The 19,641-nt window shown below is 45.5% G+C and overlaps 1 protein-coding gene across 5 annotated transcripts in view; it reads right to left on the bottom strand.

The window, feature by feature from the left end:
* Positions 1 to 19,641, bottom strand: part of SFMBT2 (Scm like with four mbt domains 2) — a 209,344-nt gene that overhangs the window by 9,357 nt on the left and 180,346 nt on the right. For all 5 annotated transcript variants that reach the window (XM_060293330.1, XM_030836909.2, XM_060293332.1 and 2 more), the window contains 5 exons: positions 15,235 to 15,344; positions 9,300 to 9,475; positions 7,067 to 7,233; positions 6,417 to 6,680; positions 5,533 to 5,661 (listed from right to left, as the gene is read on the bottom strand). In XM_060293330.1, coding sequence (XP_060149313.1) covers positions 5,533 to 5,661; positions 6,417 to 6,680; positions 7,067 to 7,233; positions 9,300 to 9,475; positions 15,235 to 15,344 — 846 coding nt within the window. The remainder of the gene's footprint in view (positions 1 to 5,532; positions 5,662 to 6,416; positions 6,681 to 7,066; positions 7,234 to 9,299; positions 9,476 to 15,234; positions 15,345 to 19,641) is intronic.

The raw sequence follows: 19,641 nt of genomic DNA, 5'->3' as shown, positions 1-19,641 counted from the left end.
CCAGTGAGTCAGGTTAGGATTTCTACATATGGGTTTTGGGGGAGACATAGACATTCAGTCTATAGCACAGACACCACAAGCAGTGTCAGGAGGCTCCTGCAGGGAGAGCTGTGCCGTCTGTCGGGTGCGCTGGAATGTACCAGAATGCACCCCCCCCAGTGCTTCCTGCGAGGTGCCTCAAGCAGGCTGACAGGGACCAGGAGTAGCTCCTTTAAGTCAAGTCCTCAGCTCCCGAGGACTCCCTACTCTCTTATGGGAAGAAATGAGGACGATGACAGGGAACTGACTGAGCTGCATATAGCCTCAAAATAAAAACTCACATCCAGTGGGGAGGGGGTCTCCAAATCCCCAAACAGAAACTCAGAGATGGTCCTTCAGTTTGTCTTTTCCAGGGCAGAGAGTCGGAGTAAACGCAGTGTTTATGGAGCTTTGAGGACCATGGATTCCTTCCCATACGGTCCAAGTGCTAACCCTGGGGGATCCACAGCGCCTTAAATCAACCATGAAGACACGCCGGTTTACATATGCACAGAGTCTGATCCACTTCCATAAATGACTCCCCGAACTCTGACCTCCTGCCTGTTGGGACAAATGTGCTTGGTCCCGCGGTCCTATAATTGATTGTGCAGTCAGCACCAGGGTGGCTGCTGCTATCAAATTCCAAGCTCATCGGAAGAGTGACATGACTTCGAGAAACACAAGATGCATTTCCAAGTGTGTGGCGCAGCGTTCAGAAGCGCACAACGGACACGCAAGGATTCCCAAAATGATGAGGTGTCGTAAAATATGCCTGAGATAAAGTGGGGCCTCAAGATTAAGTGCTAAAACTGCCAAATTACTTTTACAAAGTTGGATAAGGAATCTGGACTCTTTCCCGGGACACTTTTTGGGAAAACGTTGTTTGGACAGGTAGCATGACTGACTATCAGGCACGTGGACCACGGCCCTGCTCTCCAACCTCGCAGCCAGCAGCTGCGCCAGGGACCTCAGCTGTAAGCCCACCTCCCTCACCTTCCTGAAAAGACCCCTCGTGTGTGCTCTGGCTCAGCTGACCCGGCCTCACTCCCGCAGTCGGCATCGCCTTCTATGGCCCGATTCTAGGCTATATCTTCCCAGATTTCTCTGCCTACAGCTGTGTCCTCTCCTGCACCGAGGATGACACTGTTTCAGTCTCTTATGTGCTGCTGCCAGCTGCTGATGTGTCTGTTGTCCCCAGTCGATCGGGAGCATTTAGAATTGCAAGCATCTTACCCACCTTTGTCTTCAGGCAGCTTTTAATAGAGTGCCTTGCACGTAGGTTATCTGTAAATTTTTGTTGAGTTGAGGAGAGATCTTACACATCATCGGCTAACAGGAAATCAAGGGCTTTCTCAATGATTCACCTCCTTCGACTTGGAGAAACCTGAGCATCAGAAGGTCGTGACCTCCCATCCCACGCCCACAGTGCCCAGCACCATGCCAGCACACATGTAGGTGCTCGGATGACAGCTGATCCTTGGAAGAGCGATGGGAGATTTCGAAATGGCATTTAAGGCAAGGAGAACACAGGCTGGGGCATCTGTGAGCTTCCTCAAATTTCCTAGAACTGGGGTTCCCGGCATGGAGAACTAACCTGTCGTTTATTACGATGGATATATTTCAGCCCTCTGTCTTGGAAACTCTGGATGAGAATGCTAAAATGGATACAGCTCAGGGGTACTCAGCATTTTTACAAAGGCAGAGAGGTATTTGTCTGTCAGATGCCAGGCTGGCAATCTAAAAATGTGGTTTAACTAGAAATAAGAATGGTGTATTTAAAGGGAGAGTTAAACAAAATTAGCAAGAAAATTCCACCTGCTGATTGCATCATTAGGTTTTTTTTTTTTAAATCTATAAAGGTGTGCAAGTTATAGAAGGACCAGCAAACTGTAGTTTGAGTTCTGCAGAATTATCTTAGCAAATGAGTTGTGAGAAATAATGTGCTAAATTCCAGCTACTGGAGTGAAGTCATGCAAGTCACCACTGTAAGGAGTGAAAAACTGAGGGGGCGGGGGGACCCCCCCCTTATAATCCCTCTCATCGTAGCTTTTGTTTTGGTTCCAAAGAAGTTATTTTTTTCATTGGTCATGTAGTTACAGACCTCACAGTTGATTTAATTTTTAGAAATATGCTCCCATATAATTCAGAATGGCTGGCAAATCACTTGTTCTATTAAATACAGAATTACCATAAATGGACTACTCATTTTTAAGAAATGAAATAAGATAAAATACAGAACATAAAAGTGATACTTAGTACATGGGAAAATCACATTTATTTTGATACAGAGGTCAGTTTAGGAGTTGGTGGTTCCTTAGAGGGGATATTCAGGGCTTACAGAAGTAGAAAGAGGAGGGAATTAGTCTAAATGTGGATTACACCTGAAGCATCCTGGAATTTCTTCATTAAAAGTAAACCACTAGGGCTTCCCTGGTGGCGCAGTGGTTGAGAGTCCGCCTGCCGATGCAGGGGACACGGGTTCGTGCCCCAGCCCGGGAAGATCCCACATGCCGCGGAGCGGCTGGGCCCGTGAGCCGTGGCCGCTGAGCCTGCGCTCCGCAACGGAAGAGGCCACAGCAGTGAGAGGCCCGTGTACCGTGAAAAAAAAAAAAGTAAACCACTAATTTGGGTAGTTTGCTTATTGCATGGCTCTGATTCACAAAAGGTGAATGAATAGGCAAAATTTTATTTAAGACTTTCCTGCTTTTTATAGACGTGTGGAGTCTCCCTGTATAATGTACATATTTGCAACATGAAATTATAGAGTATAGATTTTTTAAGCAGTTACTATAACATTTCAAGTTAAAAAGCATATATTCTGGTAATGGGAAGTTTATAATTTTTCTAAATGCTCCATGATTACGGTAGTCTCTGAATTTATGACTCAGAATCCAGGGAGTGAAGGCGCGTAGCTGTGACTCCACCCGCTGTGATTTCTCTCACATGCTGGTGGATAAACCCCCAGCTCCTCCTCATTCATCTAAAAACTCATACGACGCCTGGAGTGACCCACTGGAGGCCCCATCAAATCAGAGCTGTGGCGTTTGGCCTCAAAGGTGATAGAACAAATTAGTAATTAAAGGTCTGGTTGAACAAAATACACGCTCAGGTGCCCACGGACTTCAGGTAGCCCCGCCGGGAACAGCCTTTTACTGTGACAGATGAAACGGTCTAACATAGAACTTTAAATAGAAATAAGGCTATAATCAATTAAATTCTACCTATTTTTCTCTCTTATGAGAGAAATAAGTAGGTATGTAAGGCCAAGCTTTTAGGTGATGTGAACAGATGCCCCTTGTTGATCCTAGAAGTGGCCGAGTGTCGGGAATGTTTCCTTCTTAGATGCCTTGGCTTGGGAAGGCACGAAACTTCCCGAGATGTTGTTATAAACAGGGATTAAAATCCAATTAAGGATGATTCAGTATAAGTAGTATTTTAGCCTTTTTCACAAATCAGCTTTGTCTTCACCTTCTTGCTTATTACCAGATATTTATATTTATTATATATATTTATATATATTTATATTTATTGTCTGCCCTTCACAGCACAAATAGCGTCTGTTCTTTGTCCCACGAGAGGCCCAACTGGAAAGCATCTGTCAGTTCAAAGTGGCACGTGAGTCTCAAAACAAGCCCTGAGACTAACACAGACCGATACCTTCTGTATCTGCCTCGTGGATACTGCAAGGTCTGTACCAGACACTCAGTGGGTGCAGACTGAATGAACATAGGACCGGCTGGAACACGTGTTAAATCCGTGTCATCAGCACTCGTCACGTATACAAATGTGACGCTGTTTTCGAGGTGCTGCTAGTAATAAACACCAGACCGGAAACATGCTGCATCGGGCCATATGCTTTAAGCAGGATTTCAACCTTCTGCTCTGTTCTTGTTTGCAAGACCGAGATGCAGTTTCTCAACAAGCCCCAAATCACGTGAGTCCTCACGTTTCTCACAATTCTCTTTCTTTCCTGTTTGTGTGTTTAAATGAAGGGACATGCTCATTACCACGTTCTTTACGGACAAGGAACCTTTTTCTTTTTGTCTGCTTTTAAGTGTCGCCCCGAGAGGAAGTGCAGCTTGTCAGACAGCGAGGAGGTGGCCTGGCCTTCCAGCCACCATTCACTCGTTCGGTGCACTTACTGGGTGTCTACAGAAGACGCTAATATTCCATCAGTGGAAACCTTGGGAACACTGAGAACTCCCCTCTCCTGGGAGGAGCTGGGAACCACATTAATTTGCTTTTTATAATTCGTTACTGCATTTTGGTGGCCTTGGGAGAAAATCTGAGAAGTTCACTGGTTACAGGGGAAATCAGAGGCCTTTCTTGTTTTCTTAATGATTTAATGTTGAATTACCCTCTTTCTAGACTATTGGTTTGTATAATCTAAAAAAAAAAGCTAGATGGACATATATTTAATTTATGACGTGGAAAACAGTACTTTAGTGAAATGCAAGGTCGTGAAAGACGCTTACACTGTGAAACAATGCAAGAAATGTCGATGCAACAAATTGAGCAAACATGGTAGAGCACGTGACAGGCTTCCACCTGAACCTTCATGTGAGGCCAGTGAGAAGTGTGCAAGGTGGATTATGTTTAGAGTGGGGATTTATTTTCATACTAACTTAAGGGATAATATAGATTAAAAACCCTCCTTCCTTATGGCATATCATTTCATCTGCTAGATTGAAAACTTTTAAGGTATAAATTATATCAATAGTTCGCCCATTTATCCATAGTTTACCGTAGTACCTAACATACCATGGGCTTTAAAATAATTTACAAAGAAAGAAGTGAAGGAAGTAAGAAAACCGTGACAAAAGCAGCGTTAAATAAAGCGCAACGGCCCGAGGGCTTCTGCCTCTGGGAAGATCAAGTAGACTTCTCCCTCTTTCTCTCGAGAAGTAAAAGCCCTGAATGTTATAAATAAGACAAACATAAGAAGACTCTGGAAGGTGGAGAAAAGAAGGCAGACCAGCCAGGGACAGTGGGACTCCAGATCTGACACGGTAGCCAGTCCTTTGAGCTTTTGTTTTTTGGCCTCCTATGTCTTTAGTGTTACACAAGCTGGCAGCCCAGAAATGCCAACGGGCACAAATGAAAAGAGGGCCAACGGAAGCCTGTTCTCTCTACTGGAAAGGGGGAGCTGGGGAGACAAAAGTCTTTCAGACGATAACTGCTCCACCACGGGACAACGCGCACCGCACCCTCCAGCCAAGGCAGAGCTGGGAGCCCTGACCTCCAGCCAGGCCAGGCTGCATAAGACCCAGCCCTCACCAAGGGGCATCTGAGAACCCCTAGTAGAGGCCGGAGCTGCCGTCTCCACTGCACGGCCAAGAGACCCCCACGGAGCTGCAGGTGGGACCGCACGTGGAGCCCGGGTGTCCTGCTCCCCTGCCCCCAGGGACGAGGAACCCCCCACCCCCTGCTGAGGCCAAGCCCCAGGAAGCCAGGTGACACAGAAGACCCGGAGGCTCAGAACCAGAAGAGCTGCTGCGCAGCGGAACCCCGTACCTGCTCCTGAAATATTTTGGCCAGGGGGGCACAGTCCGTCAGCTTGATGAACCTCACCACATCTGTCACCGACCACTCCAAGGGGTTGCTCTCCAGGACCAGCCTCTCCTCCTCCTCTTGCTTCACCGCCTGCAGAGGGAAGGGAAGCAGGAGGCTGTTTTCTCACTTCCCGGATGGCAGGACCCTCTCTGAACCCTGAGGGCTGGACCTGGGCTTTCTGGACCACTCGCGGCCTCCTCACGAGGCACCTGGACAGGTGCAGAGGCGACCGGTATCCAGGGATGCTCTTAGCAACTCGTCTGGGTTATGACTTTGCTCCAAAGACTTGTGTATCTTTAGAGGTTAAAAAAAAAGGCACAGTGACGGCCGCTGTTGACCCCCAAGTTCAGGAGCTCTGGGGCTGAGTGCGGGATCTCTGGTCGAGGAGGAGATAGGGCAGGCGCCGGTGTAGGCGCGCGAGGCCGTTATGCCCCCAGTTACGTGTGTGACGCTGGTGCCAGCGACCTTCCAGATGATCGTGTAACACGTGGGCTCAGGGGAGACCAGATACCCCGACTACACACTTTATAGCACCACAAGGTCTCCTGAGGAGGGAAAGCCTAGTGTTTAATGAGACCTTGAGGACTTATTCTGTCTGTTCTCCTGATCCCTGTGGTTTTAAAACCTTCCGGAAAAAGAGGTGCTATTACTTCTCCCAGAACCCCATCCTGAGGTTCACCGTCCTGCTCCGTGGGATGTGGAATCACCAAGCTTTCTGCCCCTGATTTAGCAACACAGCCGGAGCAGCTGCTAGTGTTTAACTTAAACAGGGGTCCCTCAAGTGAGGTCCCGTGCTGCCCCACTGGGGACACCAGACGGGCCAGCTGAAGTGGCCTGAGCTTTACCTCTGCTGCTTCCTGGCTGGAGGCCGGGCCCCTGGGGGCCCCCTCGGCACTGGGGGTGGCCCGGGCCCTCTGGCCCCTCCGCGTCCTCTCCACGGGCGCCCGGCGCTCAGGCTCCGAGCCGCTTCTCAGGGTCACGGCCCTCCGGGGCCGGGTGGAGGGCACCTCGGCCGAGGATGTGTCCGTCTGGTCATCACGGAGCTCGGAGCCGGTCTCCTCACTCCCGGTGTCATCGTCCAGGGCGCCCGCATCCTCCTCTTCACTTTCCTAGGAGGACGGAAGATGCACTGAGGCAGTGGGGAAGGGGGCCTCCGAGAAGGTGGGGGAGGGGGCCTCGGGAAGGCGGGGGAGGGGGCCTCGGGAAGGCGGGGGAGGGGGCCCGCAACTCCACCCCAGGTGCCGGTGCCACCCTCCCACCGAGATGTGTCCAAGGAGGCCTCGGAAGATGGATCCCATGGTCCCCCCCCGGGTCCCACCTGCAGCCCCTTCCCAGCCGAGACGCTGCAATGTTAAGTCTGCGTTCGACAACGAAGGAGGGGGTTCTGGCAGTGCACGATTCTCAGCATTTAGCATCAGACTTCAACCTGGCCTTGGCTGTGAAGCCAGGGCGGCGCTTCCCGATCGAATGTGGGAAGCTTCCGAGCAGAACGTACCTCCCCGGAGCCTGCGGCAAAGCCCACGGCAGAGGACCTCCGTTTCTTCTGCACAAAAATGGATTTTCGTCGTTTCCTGCGTCTGGCCGGTTTAGGGTGTCCGCTTTCAGCACTGCTTTCTCCAATCGGGGGCTTAATGATCTTCTTCCTCTTCCCATAATAATAAGCTACAGGGAGAGAGATGATGAGATTACAAACGTCATTAAAAGGTTACACCCACGGGCATGCATGGATGGGGAGGACAGAGACAGGAGCAAGGCAGAAGGAGGAGAGAAGGAAAACTAAAGGGAGAGGGAGGGGGAAAGTGAGAGAGAGATCATTCCGTCATTTGAGACCATCGAAACTTCACATCCCGGGGCTTCCCTGGTGGCGCAGTGGTTGAGAGTCTGCCTGCCAATGCAGGGGACGTGGGTTCATGCCCCGGTCCGAGAAGATCCCACATGCCACGGAGTGGCTGGGCCCGTGAGCCACGGCCGCTGAGCCTGCGCGTCCGGAGCCTGTGCTCCGCAACGGGAGAGGCCACAACAGTGAGAGGCCCGCGTACCGCAAAAAAAAAAAAACCCCAAAAATTCACATCCCATTTACACCTCAGGAAACAGTTCTGAGAAAACAGCTCCACAGGAGGGAAACCTGTCCCCAGTGCCCTCGTGTTTACAAGCTGTTACGGACAGAACAGTGTCACCTGCCACCCGCACAACCCTTTGCAAATTCAAATGTAGAAGCCCTAACCCCCAATGTGACTGCACCTGGAGGTGGGCCTTTAGGGAGGTGATTACAGTTAATGAGGTCATAAGGGTGAGGCCCTGACCCAACAGGACCGATATCCTGACAAGACAAGGAAGAGACAACAGGGACGCACAGAGGGAGGACCCTGTGGGGACACAGCGAGGAAGCGGCCGACTGCAAGGCAAGGAGAGAGGCCCCAGGAGAAACCAGCCCTGCTGACGCCTCGATCTGGACTTGCAGCCTCCAAAACTGGGAGGAATGGATGTCTGTTGTTTAAGCCCCACAGTCTGTGGGACTTTGCTGTGGCGGCCCGAGCAGACTGAGACAGAAGGTGAGCCAAACAAGCTTAGAGTTATTTCAGGAGTTTCTCTCTGCTGCCCTTCCTTGCCCCCAATACTGCACACCGTGGTGGCAACCACGCCCACTGGAGATGCTCCGACAGCTGCCCCCGAGTCTGAAGCTTGAAGAATGAACAAGCACAGTGAACACCTACTGGAGGGCCCTGGTCACGAAGGATTTCCCCATCTCTCGATCTGACCAAGACCAACTGGCAAACACACAGCCCAAATTAACGGGGCACCTTCTGTCTTTTCAAATAGTGTTCATTCCCTACTACATAACTACACACTTTATTCTTTTCTCTCAGTGGAGACTTTCATTACTTCTGAATTCAATAACAGAGTTATACGTCTGTATTACCTCCTAGAGCAATAGTTAGAAAATTATTTACCAACTTTCAATAATGATTGCTATATTTTATCATTTGAATGTATAATCAACTAACTGAAACCTATTATGGGTCCAGTTTTCAATTGTGATCAACACTGAGATGCTTCCTCATTAGCCAAAGCCTCAACTGTTCCCTATGGAACTCCCATTATTCCAGAAAAGGACCAGATGCAGCAAAGGAACCTTTATCTACGGCTGGAGGCATACAAAGGAAAATGCCAAATGCACGGCTCCTGGATGACGGCGGCTGTTTCCCACCCTGCAGTGAAGCACGTGTCCACACATCCCCACACCACTGTACCTGAGAGGAAAGTCACTCAGCCTCCACACCTCAAACTCCTTATATGCAAAATGACCGACTAGTGTAGGTTTCTTTCAGGACTAAAGCTGTCTATTTCCAGTATCTTCCACTTGAATTTGGTCCGTAAAGACGGCACTTATAAAACCGTCAAGAAACGCCATGGGGTTCTTGGGTGTGAACAAACACTTATCCATTAGTGTCTGACACCTAGAGAGAACCACAAAGCAGCTCATCCTGGAGTGTGGTTGCAGCAGAGCTGGAGACATCCCCATCCCTTCCTTATTCTAGGAGAGAAACAAGTATCTACTAAGTAAACCTTAAAGAATTCTCCCGTAGCAATTCCTAGGAAAAACTATGCAAAAGGTGTTTAAACAAAAACAAACAAATAAACAAACAAAAAAACAGCCCACCAGCTACATGACTACATGGTCTGCGGGTAGGCCCACAGACCAACGTTCTTTTCAGATTTGCACTTACTGTATTTGGTTTTGGTGTGAATGGAGCAGTTCTCCGGGCAGTTTTCAGAAACCAGCACAGGACTGAACAAATTTGGACAGCATTCGAGCTTGGCACAAACACGGCGGCAGAAATCCGCTACTTGGTCAGATGTTCGGACGATCTTGGCCACGGCCCTGTATGTTTTGCCTCTATACCTAGAAACAAAGAAGAAAAAGTGATGGAGAGACCACACACTGACTCAGATCTATTTTGTACAGTGGATTCCAAAGCGGCCCATTCACTTTCTAAAAACAAAGCAGGTTGTGTGTGGTTTCTCTGTCATTTGTTTTCGTTGTTCCTTATGAGTTCACAAAAATATTTTTAAGAAATGCCCAGCGCCATGGGCAATGTATGTGGCGACCGGGCTAAAACAGGATTCCAAAATAAAGATTCCCAGTTGGCGTATTCTCACCGGGGTCTACGTAATTGAACACCCCTCCAGGATGCTTCTGGAATCTAGATAGTGTCACTCGTTGCTCATGACCTTTGAGAAATAAAACCTTTCTCCTCCCCAAGAAAAACCACATGAAGTCACCAGCGAAAAACTAGAGACCAGATCTTCTGGAAAGCAGGTTGGATGGACTCCTGTTTTAAAAATAAGTACTATAGCCCTCATCCAAATGCCTATTTAATAATGATGTAAACCATGCTGGCTGAAAAGGTGAGCTCTTCGAAATGGTTTGAGTCACCTTTCAATACAGTTTTTAAAACTATCATTGGTACAAAATAATGATAAATTTCTCAGTTGGCAACAGATCATATGTCTTTATTTACTTCACATCTCACTAAACTTAAGAGTCCACTGAAATGAGAATACATCAAAATAGCTGGGCCTAGTAAACTATGTCCTTGATGTGCACCCTAATTTTCAAGTTGAAATCCTGAACAATAGTTTATTTTCCAGGAAAACTGCACGTAGTGGTAGCTCTGGCTGAGAGCACTTGTGTTAATTTTTGGAAAACTAAGCAAAATTGAGAGAGAAAGAACCACCAAGGAAGGCTGACCTTGTCGGTTTCCTCATCAGCAGTGTCAACCTGCTCCTTTACACAGCTGTATGCAGATCTTCCTTGACTTCCGATGGGGGTTACATCCCAATAAATCCACCTTAAGTTGAAAATATCCTAAGTCGGAAATGCACGTAATGCACCCAACCTAGCGAACATCAGAGCTTCGCCTGGCCTACCTTAAACGTGCTCAGGACACTCACATTAACCTATGGCTGGGAAAAATGATCCAACACGAAGCTTATATCATAATAAAGTGTTGACTATCTCGTGTAATTTACTGAATAGAGGAAGTGAAAACCAGAATGGTTGTCTGGTTCCAGAATGGTTGTTAAGAGTACCTGCTGTCCGCCCTCGTGATTGCAGGGTCGACGGGGAGCACACTTTGAAACAGTACAAGAAGGCAGCACGATGGAGGGACCAGGAAGGACTGCCTCCCTGCCGTGAACGTGGGGACCCACTCAGAGTCTCAGAGTGCACACACAGACTGTTTTAAGAGGAAGATGTTTACGGTTCAACAGATGCAGAAGGCAGCTTTCTTGGAGTTTCCATTATCTGACTAAAGGCAGAAATTTCTGAGCAATGAGGATCGCCATAAATCCCCTCTTTGGGGGTCGCTTCTCATCCTAGGGATAAGCCTACCATAAATCCTCTCTTGGAGGAGTTTCATGGCCTTGAAGAAGACAGAAAGGCCACTCCTGCCTGCATAACAAACTATTCCAAACTTTCTTATCTCCCAGGTTTCTCCTAAAAACCACTTGTCTTTCCCAAAGAAACCTATTTGTTCTTCCCCAGAGGCCTTTTCTCCCCACTCCTTTCCCCCCCACTAGGTTAGGGATGACTTAGGTATAAGCTCCAAACCCTAACTGTCCCTTTGAGTTACACATCATAGAGCACTTCTTCTGTACATCCATTGCACCAGGAAAGAAATGGTCTTTTTTTTTTTTTCCCTGTCTTTTGTCAATTTAGTTTGCAGGCTCCCAGGTACTGAACCTAAGAGGGTAGATGAAGGGGTTTTCCCCCTGACATCAATAAGGAAGTGTGGGTAGCCTTCCAATAATTTCCCATCAGCCAAAGTAGGGATTTATGTCCACGTGTGAGTGCATGTGGCAGGGTGGAGACAGACAGATGAAGATGGACAAACAAGAGTTCTGGGGAAAACGGTCTCTTCTCTTTCAGTTAAAGAGTTGAGAAAAATCAAAACGGATGTTGAGTCAAAAAGAAATACAAAGTGAAAACGCCAACACTGATCCAAGCAGAATGACTTCAATTTGGCCTAAGTTGTATCATTCATCTTTCAACATGACCCATATCAGGACCTTTTTAAAAAATCTTGTGATGCAAGATTTACTTGTGACAGGACTATGATGACAGTGGAGAATAAGGCTCCTGTCTGTCAAGGTGAATTCACATCCTCAAATATTTAAGGAAGAATTACAAGGGGGAAAAAAGATGATAACTGCAGAAATAAGGATGCGTGGCTCACAGTGAGAAAAATCGCTCTTCTCATTAGCAATAAATAGTCAGAGATGGCCCCGACTTCCTTCAAAACAAAGCTTTTACTTGTAGATTCTTAATCTACAACTAGGGTCAGTGCAACACTAGTTTTCAGTCTTAAGGTACTCAACCTCAGAAATTTCTCTTTTCCTTCTTGATTCCTGTATTTCAAGTCATGGGAACTCTGTGTGATAAATGGGGTGGGCGTTTATTTTATGAAAGACAACCTCTAATTCAGAACATCCTAAACTGGTCTGTGTGTGACCCAGAAACGCCACGCCCATAACCTGATGAATTTATTACACACCGAAATTCAGTCTTCTCTTCAGAAACGGGTTCACCCTCTTGCTTAACGTAATGTTTACAGCATACATTTTCACGAGAGCAAATTTCACAAGTCTGAGCAAAGTAAAAATTAACACATGAACCAACAAAATCTTTCTTCAGTGAAAAGTCTCTCAGTTTGGGAATCCTTTTTCACATAAGTCTCCTTGATAGTCAAATATTACATCTTACTGTTCATAAAGCATGGGCATGAATAAATGCCCCCCAAAAGGTAAAATAAATGAAAACACACACAAAATAGTCATTGCTTATGAAAAAAGAAACCAAAATATCACTTCCATAGAGCTGAACGTGACTCACCTAAAAGTAAAGATTTGACTTTATCTTGTTGCTTCTGCCTAAGTGATCATGAAATCTAGTTCACTCAAAATTACATCAGGATATTTCCACTTTAAATATTCTGCATAACTGTAACAAAAGGAGACTGGGAAAATCTATTAAACCTCCGCCTGGCTTTTATAAAGGTTGTCACAAAAGCCATTCAAACAAGAGTCAACAATTTTTCCCCCTCAGGAAGATTCTATAACATGTTGGAAAACACATGTAAATGTCTCTAAAAGTACAGGACTGGATTTTTTTTTTAATCCCCCTAAGGTATAGCCAGGTATAGCCTAAATTCCTCCTCCAGAAATTCTAAATAATGTAGGTCAATTTAGTAACTTCAATCCATCGGAAAGAAACAATGTTCTCTTCCAGAGCTGCTGAAGTGAACTACACTAGCATCCCCTTTTCCTTTAGCACAAGCTATTCCTGGTTCTGCCTTGCAGTCCGTGTTGAAGACTCATTATATGATAGGCTTCTTATACACTGTTCAAACATTTCGATAATTTGTTCTAGCATAAAAGGTATGGTTGCTGGCTAAATAGGCAAAATCATTGGGGGACAACTGTAGATGACAGTGTTCGTTTTTCGTCTACTTACAGATCAACCCTTGTCAATGTCACCCCTATCCTCTCAACTAAATGGGTCTTTTCAGAAGAGGAAAAAACCAATCAGAACTCCCAGATGCTAAGTGACAGCGTTCCCAAAGCTCTACAGAGAAGAATCTCATGCCCTTTCTTACTGAGAACACTCTCTGTGGTTTTATAATTCAAGGACCACAACCAAGACAACTGAATGCCTTAAACGCAGGTCTCCGCCCTCGCTGAGTTTATTTATTCACGAAAGAAAGCATCTTAGCCTTTCAGCAAAATGGGAAGAAGTCAACTCTCTCTCCTCCCTTTTGCACCAATGAAAACATCAAAGTTATCAAGATCTAAAACGTTGTCGTTTTACATCAGAAGGAAAGAGGTGACTCAGCACGTAGTATTATAAGGGATATTCCCGCTGACTGTAAATCTGTCATTGTTAGCAGCTGCTTTAAGATGCTGCTGTGATCCAGACACTTGAAATCCAGTTCAGACACACATTTTCTCATTATAAGTTGCTGTGTAAGATTCTGCTAAGGAACGCGCTGTCAGGTTTGATATAATAGGTAATAACGTTGCCTTTACGATACAGCAGGGCTGGGTCGTGCTGTGTCTGTTTTGATTGTATCAGGCTGGTTTCATAAAAGCTCTGATCAACTTGGCAATGGGAAAATGAGTGACAACAGTGCAAAATGAACTCTCCCTGTCACTCTGGGAATCCGGAGTGAGTTTCTGGCTAGCTTAGGGAGCAGGGGAGATTTTAATGGAATTTAAGGTCGTTGTACTTTTACTATTTCCATATCCTTGGGTGTATTTTGGATGTACTGAATTTTACAGAAACATTTTAAAACAAGACGTAAGAAGGGTTTCTCTCTATAAATACTTGCCCGTGTTTCCTGCCACCACTACCAGTATGAATCGACATTATAACAAAGTATTCTACTGTGTCTGATGATCTCCAGCTTATATAAAGTAGAAAAATACAGAATGTTAGATAGGAAAAATAACATGTTTTATTTTTTTCTGGGCTACAGGTGAAGCTCAATTAAATATTTCTTGGGAAGGAAGGGAAGGGTGAGGTATGGTGTCACCCTTCATTGACACGACACCTTCCAACAAACCAAAACTCTCCTTATTTACATGTATTCCCTTTAACTTTTGTGGTTTAGTGGAGTATCATTAGACCATACATGACTTTTGTTGAATCTAAAATTATAGAGATGCTCAAAAAAGACACAGGAAAGGCTGAGTGGATAACTAACCATGAATGCGAGTAACTGTGAATTTCTCCACGTCTGTACTCAGTTCTGGTGTAAGTTAACCATGGAGGAAAATACCACTGGTCATATAAGTTATTTAATATTCCTTAATTTTCACTACAAATAGGACAGGCACTTTCCCTAAAGGAGGGCTTAGGTATGCTCTAGCCATTGAAAAGTTGTTCACTGTTTAAACAGCATCATTTTCCAAATGTTACAGCTAAGTGATACCTTTTGACACCATTATACAGGAAGTGGACCGATGAAGATCTATTCCATTTGAAAAGAATGAAGTGGATATTAAAAGCCCTCTCAAACCACCAAAACTATTATTAAACATAAAGTTATCTTGAGACATGGGTCTTTTTCTATCTGTCTCCTAAACAACTGAGTTCTCGCAAAGCAGGCCAGGGGGTGTTCCCAATTTCAGAGTTCAAGAAACTTAAAGCAAAGCAAACATTACCTTTCCAATTAGCCTGTTTCCAAATAAAATAAGTGACCAACTACATGTCTAGCCACAGCCTATTAACCAAAACCAAAGAGAGGTATTGGTTCTTCCTATTTTTTAAAACTGTCAAGTCGCAGAGTAAGGAACATTGTATCTGGCATAAACTCTACAGTAACAGATATTAAGATCTGTTAATGAAAAACGTATAATAATGATAAGAGGAATCCTCTCTTTATATAAATGTTTCCCTCTGGATCAAACAACCCATCAGTACATTTTTATTCTGAATATTTAACACAATAAACTCTGTGTGTGGTGCACAGAACTGCAGAACAACAAGCCTTCTGTTGGTTTCCACTTCTCTGGGCCATGTGAAAAAGAGGAAGGACAAGTTTCAAAGTGGCAGGCAAAGAATGCCGAGAACCCTGGTTTTCCAGAATTGAAAACACTTACTTGGCCTTCAGTGTCTCCTCCTGAAAATTCCAGTGTGGGTCTTCCACCAGCTGTAATTCCCGTAATACCCTTCCAGGTTTGTAAGCTGCATTGATAATCATGCTAAGAACCTGTTGGGAAAAAGGAATCGCCGTGAACGTCCACTGCATCCATTTCTGCTAAAACGAGAATGTTTTAGAAACCGCTCCGCTGATACTTCAGAGCTGTCTGCCCTGCACCTCCCGTCAGCAATGGGCTGCGATGGAGTCAGAGAGAATGTTTTGCAGCTTGGCACTGACGTGCTCGCCATCAAGGGGATAGAAAGGGCGTGAAATCCGACGCCTCTGCCTGGGAGAGTGTGAACCGCTGGCCAGAGGGGATGGCTGGCTCTCACTAATGTTCCTGGTTGCGGAAAAACTGAACCATTTTCTCCAAAGAGCCACAGATCATCCTTCAACTGGATTCCTCTTCAGTAGTATCGGTTACTAAGAATTCCATTTTATCCTTAAAAATACATTTCAAAAGGAATCACTAAGATGGAGATGGGAGGTTTGTTCCAACGCTTCTGGATAAGCTTCAGATACTTGTACGGAGGGCTAAGAAATTACTTGAAACTCACCTGACGCTGACCCAATTTATGGACATCTAACATTAGGACATTTCTCAGAGACATGAGTGTTTCAAAAGGAAGTCTGAGCGTCTAAACACCATCTGACAGCTTCCTCAAGCCACCCCTTCACTCCCAAGTCCCAAGTGCGAGAAAATGAACACGTGGTCAGAACCACTGCAACAGTCCCAGAGGGACCAGACATCTCCCTTCTAAAGCCTCAACTTCACGCTCTGAGGCACTCGTTTCCCATAAGCAAATCCTCATTAGCAATGAACATTCATGAGTTCTGGCATGCTCGTGAGCTGCTGTTATTTGGATAGAGAGCTCAAAAAAATGTGAAGATGCAATGCAGCACATAAAGGAACACTGAGACCTCGGGGGCTTCATTCCATGAAACGCCCATTCGCTGAGGATCTGCCCTGTGCCAAGCCCTGGAGCATACAGACAGCACACAGTACCCGCCGTTCCTGAAGCCCCTCCCCGTCCAGAAGAGGAACGAGCCAGGCACTGAGTTCACGTGCCATGTTTCGGAGCAAAACCCCACTGAGAGAGTGAGAAAAATTCCCTATTGAGTTGGAAGGACACTGGCTATATTGCTGAAGCGCCTACTATTTTGTGAAGGAGACCAGCACAGTGTTAACGGGAAGAAAGAAGATGAAAAGTATGCTGCAGAAATTTTCAAGTCCCAGTTTTCATGTACCCGGTATGTTCTGGAATGTAATTGGTGTGGTCTGCACCCTGATTTAATTGAGAGAAACAAAGCCTTCTCATAACTGAGGATTCGATCTTGAAATATTCTATCCTCTGCAGTCAGCATGGCAACTGTCTTTTTCTTGCCTGAGTGGCATTTTGCTATGTTCCCAGGTCCCTGTAGAGCCCCATCCAGAGAACGTGTTCCAGCCAAGACGCTAAAAGGCCAGGACACAGCAATACAAGCAGTTAGTTCTATTGTGTTTGTTTTCTCTATTAGAATAATCATCTGATTTTATTATTTACTGTCAGTACAATTTACAGAAACCGAGTTTAAAAATAAATCCATTTGAAACTGGCTGAAATCACGCACCCAGTGTTTATCAACAGACAATAAACTTTCAACTGAATCTTTTCATTGTGTTTCGCTGAGAAAGCCCCAGAGCTACATCTTATTTGCTGCATAGAGAAATGCATTTTGTGACTGTGAAAAGAAAATGCCTTCCAGAGTTCAATTCAGAGTGGAAACAGGCGGCAATTAAATCGTAAAAGGCATGTGATATTGAATAATTTTCCCCTGGCTTTTCCCAATGTCACATCATTTGTCTCTAAATTCAACAAGCTCTCTATAAAACTTTGGAATTGTGAGCTGAATAATTTATGTACCTGACATCTTAGTGTATTATAGTTACTCCATGAAAATAGCTAAGTTGACAGCTGTTATTATGACCCAAGTTAGACTGAATTACTGTACCTTGCAAAACATCAGAATTCAAGTTATTACACTCTTGATCACAAAGGGTAGCTCAGACCCTGTCCCCAATTAACTAACAGGATGTTAGCTGTGAAGCTGATGAACACTCTTCCCAATAAACTGGCATTAAGATTGCTTTGAGTATCTCAAGGAGGAAATTAGCTCTAGAGCAATGCCTCACTGGATTTCCTAGGCTTCACGAAATGTTTATTGGGAACACCCTTCTACACAGAAGTCCCCACAGTATATTATAACAGAGGAGCAATAGCCTTTGTAAAGTTGGACAGATATGGGATGGGATCCCAGGTCCATCCCTTAGAAGCTAATCAAGCTTAGGCAAGATGCTTGATTGACTTTCCTCATCTGTATAATGGGGGCGCTGCCATTTACCTGGTTCACAATGAAGGGGGTCAGAACTTGTCACCTCAAAATATGCCACTTTGGCATAGGATTAATTTTTCCCTGACACAACTGAGAAACAGCAGACACTGCAGGAACTCTCTGCCCTCCCCTTTTCTGCCTAAAACACTGTGAAAGTGTCCCCCTCCCCGCTCTGGGACCGGGAGGAAAACAACCCTTGTCACTGGAGAAACAAAGATGGCCCAGAGATGACTCTGCACAAACAAATCTTACTAGGAAAAAAAACCCCTTATCTTCCGTTAGATTCCCGCATATGCTTAACAGTCCTCGGAGCCCAGACCCCTTTCCCTTTGTCTGATCACCTCTCCACAATGTACTGTCTTTTATTAAAATGGTATGTAAAAATCTCAAGCCTAATGGCTTCTTTGGTTTTTAATTTCTTGCAACCCTTTTCTCCTGTTAATCTGTCTTTTGTCAGTTTAATTTACAGGCCCTACCTACTGAACCTAAGAGGGTAGAGGAAAAGATTTTCTCCCCTGTAATAAGGATGTTGCGAGAAATAAAGGAGGTAACAGCTCGGCATATAAAAAATGTTTAAGGTAGCCCTCTTCTTGATATCCAAGCAGTCCTCATCCACCCACAAAACAAACTCTCCCTGAGCCTTCATCTCTCTATTCTCATCGGCCTGTATTTATGTTTCAGTCAAGCACCTTCGCAAAATAACTCTCCTTAGAAGCTCCTGACTTTCTTGCTACTGCCTCTTCTCCAGAACCCAACTTCTCAAAAAAAAAAAAAAAAAAGTCTACACTTTTAAATTCTTCATCTCCAATTCTCAACCCACCCAAATCTGGCTTCTTCTCCAAGCAGTACACAAAACTGAAGGGCACCAATGACCTAATTCTCAAATCCAAATTGCGCTCCCATCTCTCTGAACCTCCGAGGACTCCGACGGTGCATTCCACGGCCCCGTCCTGCTGCGCCTCTTGTTCTCCTACCTCGGCTCCATCAGGCGCAAAAGTTTGCTCAGAAAACGGTGAGTGAGTCAGTTACAGGAGAAGAGAGAAGGGTCCTCAGAGGGAGGAAGAGACAAATAGAACAGAGCGTAGGTGGTGTCGGCAGGGGAAGAGGCAAACAGCGCCAAGCGTCTGGTACCCGGGAGCCCCTCAGTGAATGCGTGTCTCCTTCTCTTGCCCCTGCCCTTTCAGGTACAAGGTCAGCACTCAAAGGATTCCGTAAATCGATGGCATGTTTTTCTGTTCACTTCGTGAAATCACGGAATTCCGTTATTTCCTTCCATATGCACTATCATGAAAACTTCTCCCCGAACACCGAAAGTAACTAAGATCGTTTCCAACCTCAACTATATCCTATGATTAAAGTTACAACAATGTTGAAAGTGCAGGAAACCACTTAATAGGAAAATTAGTTCTCTGAGTGTTAAGATTAGAAAACACTTCAGAACGCAAATATAAGCTCCCACAGCTCAGGCTGGGCTAACTTAATGGAAAGAAGACAGGCTCCCGACCTCAAAGGTCTGTCATCTGTTGAGTTCTAGTGGCCAGGGCGGGAGATGTCTCTTCAGGGCAAACATTTAGAGAGAGACTGGCCCACAGGGAAACAGGAAGGAGGATATTCTCTCTCTGGCGAAGTCAGAAGAAGGATCTGGATACAAAGGAGCCCCCCTCAACATGTTCACTGTTACAGCAGACCTTTCTGCTCTGCAGTCTATCCAAGAGCCACAGTTACAATAATTAGCTTTTTATAGAAATCGGGACCACCAAAGGCCCTCACGGGCCTCAAAGATGATTTCTTTCAATTTCAAAATCAGGTGAAATGGAGATAATTTTATGAATGGGTTTTTTAAAATAATAAAATGATAAAAAATTTCTCTTGCCTAACCAGCCATTACTCCATCAGTAGGGCTTCGCCAGGTGGATGGGATACATAAAGTGCGAGAGGACCAAAATGAGACAAGACTCTGATGTGAGCACCTGGGCTGTCGATACAATGAGAG

The sequence above is a fragment of the Globicephala melas genome, chromosome 2, assembly GCF_963455315.2.
Source record: "Globicephala melas chromosome 2, mGloMel1.2, whole genome shotgun sequence".
NCBI classification, from domain to species: Eukaryota; Metazoa; Chordata; class Mammalia; order Artiodactyla; family Delphinidae; genus Globicephala; species Globicephala melas.
Note: the sequence above shows the minus strand (reverse complement) of the source record. Positions and strands in the feature narration are given on the sequence as shown.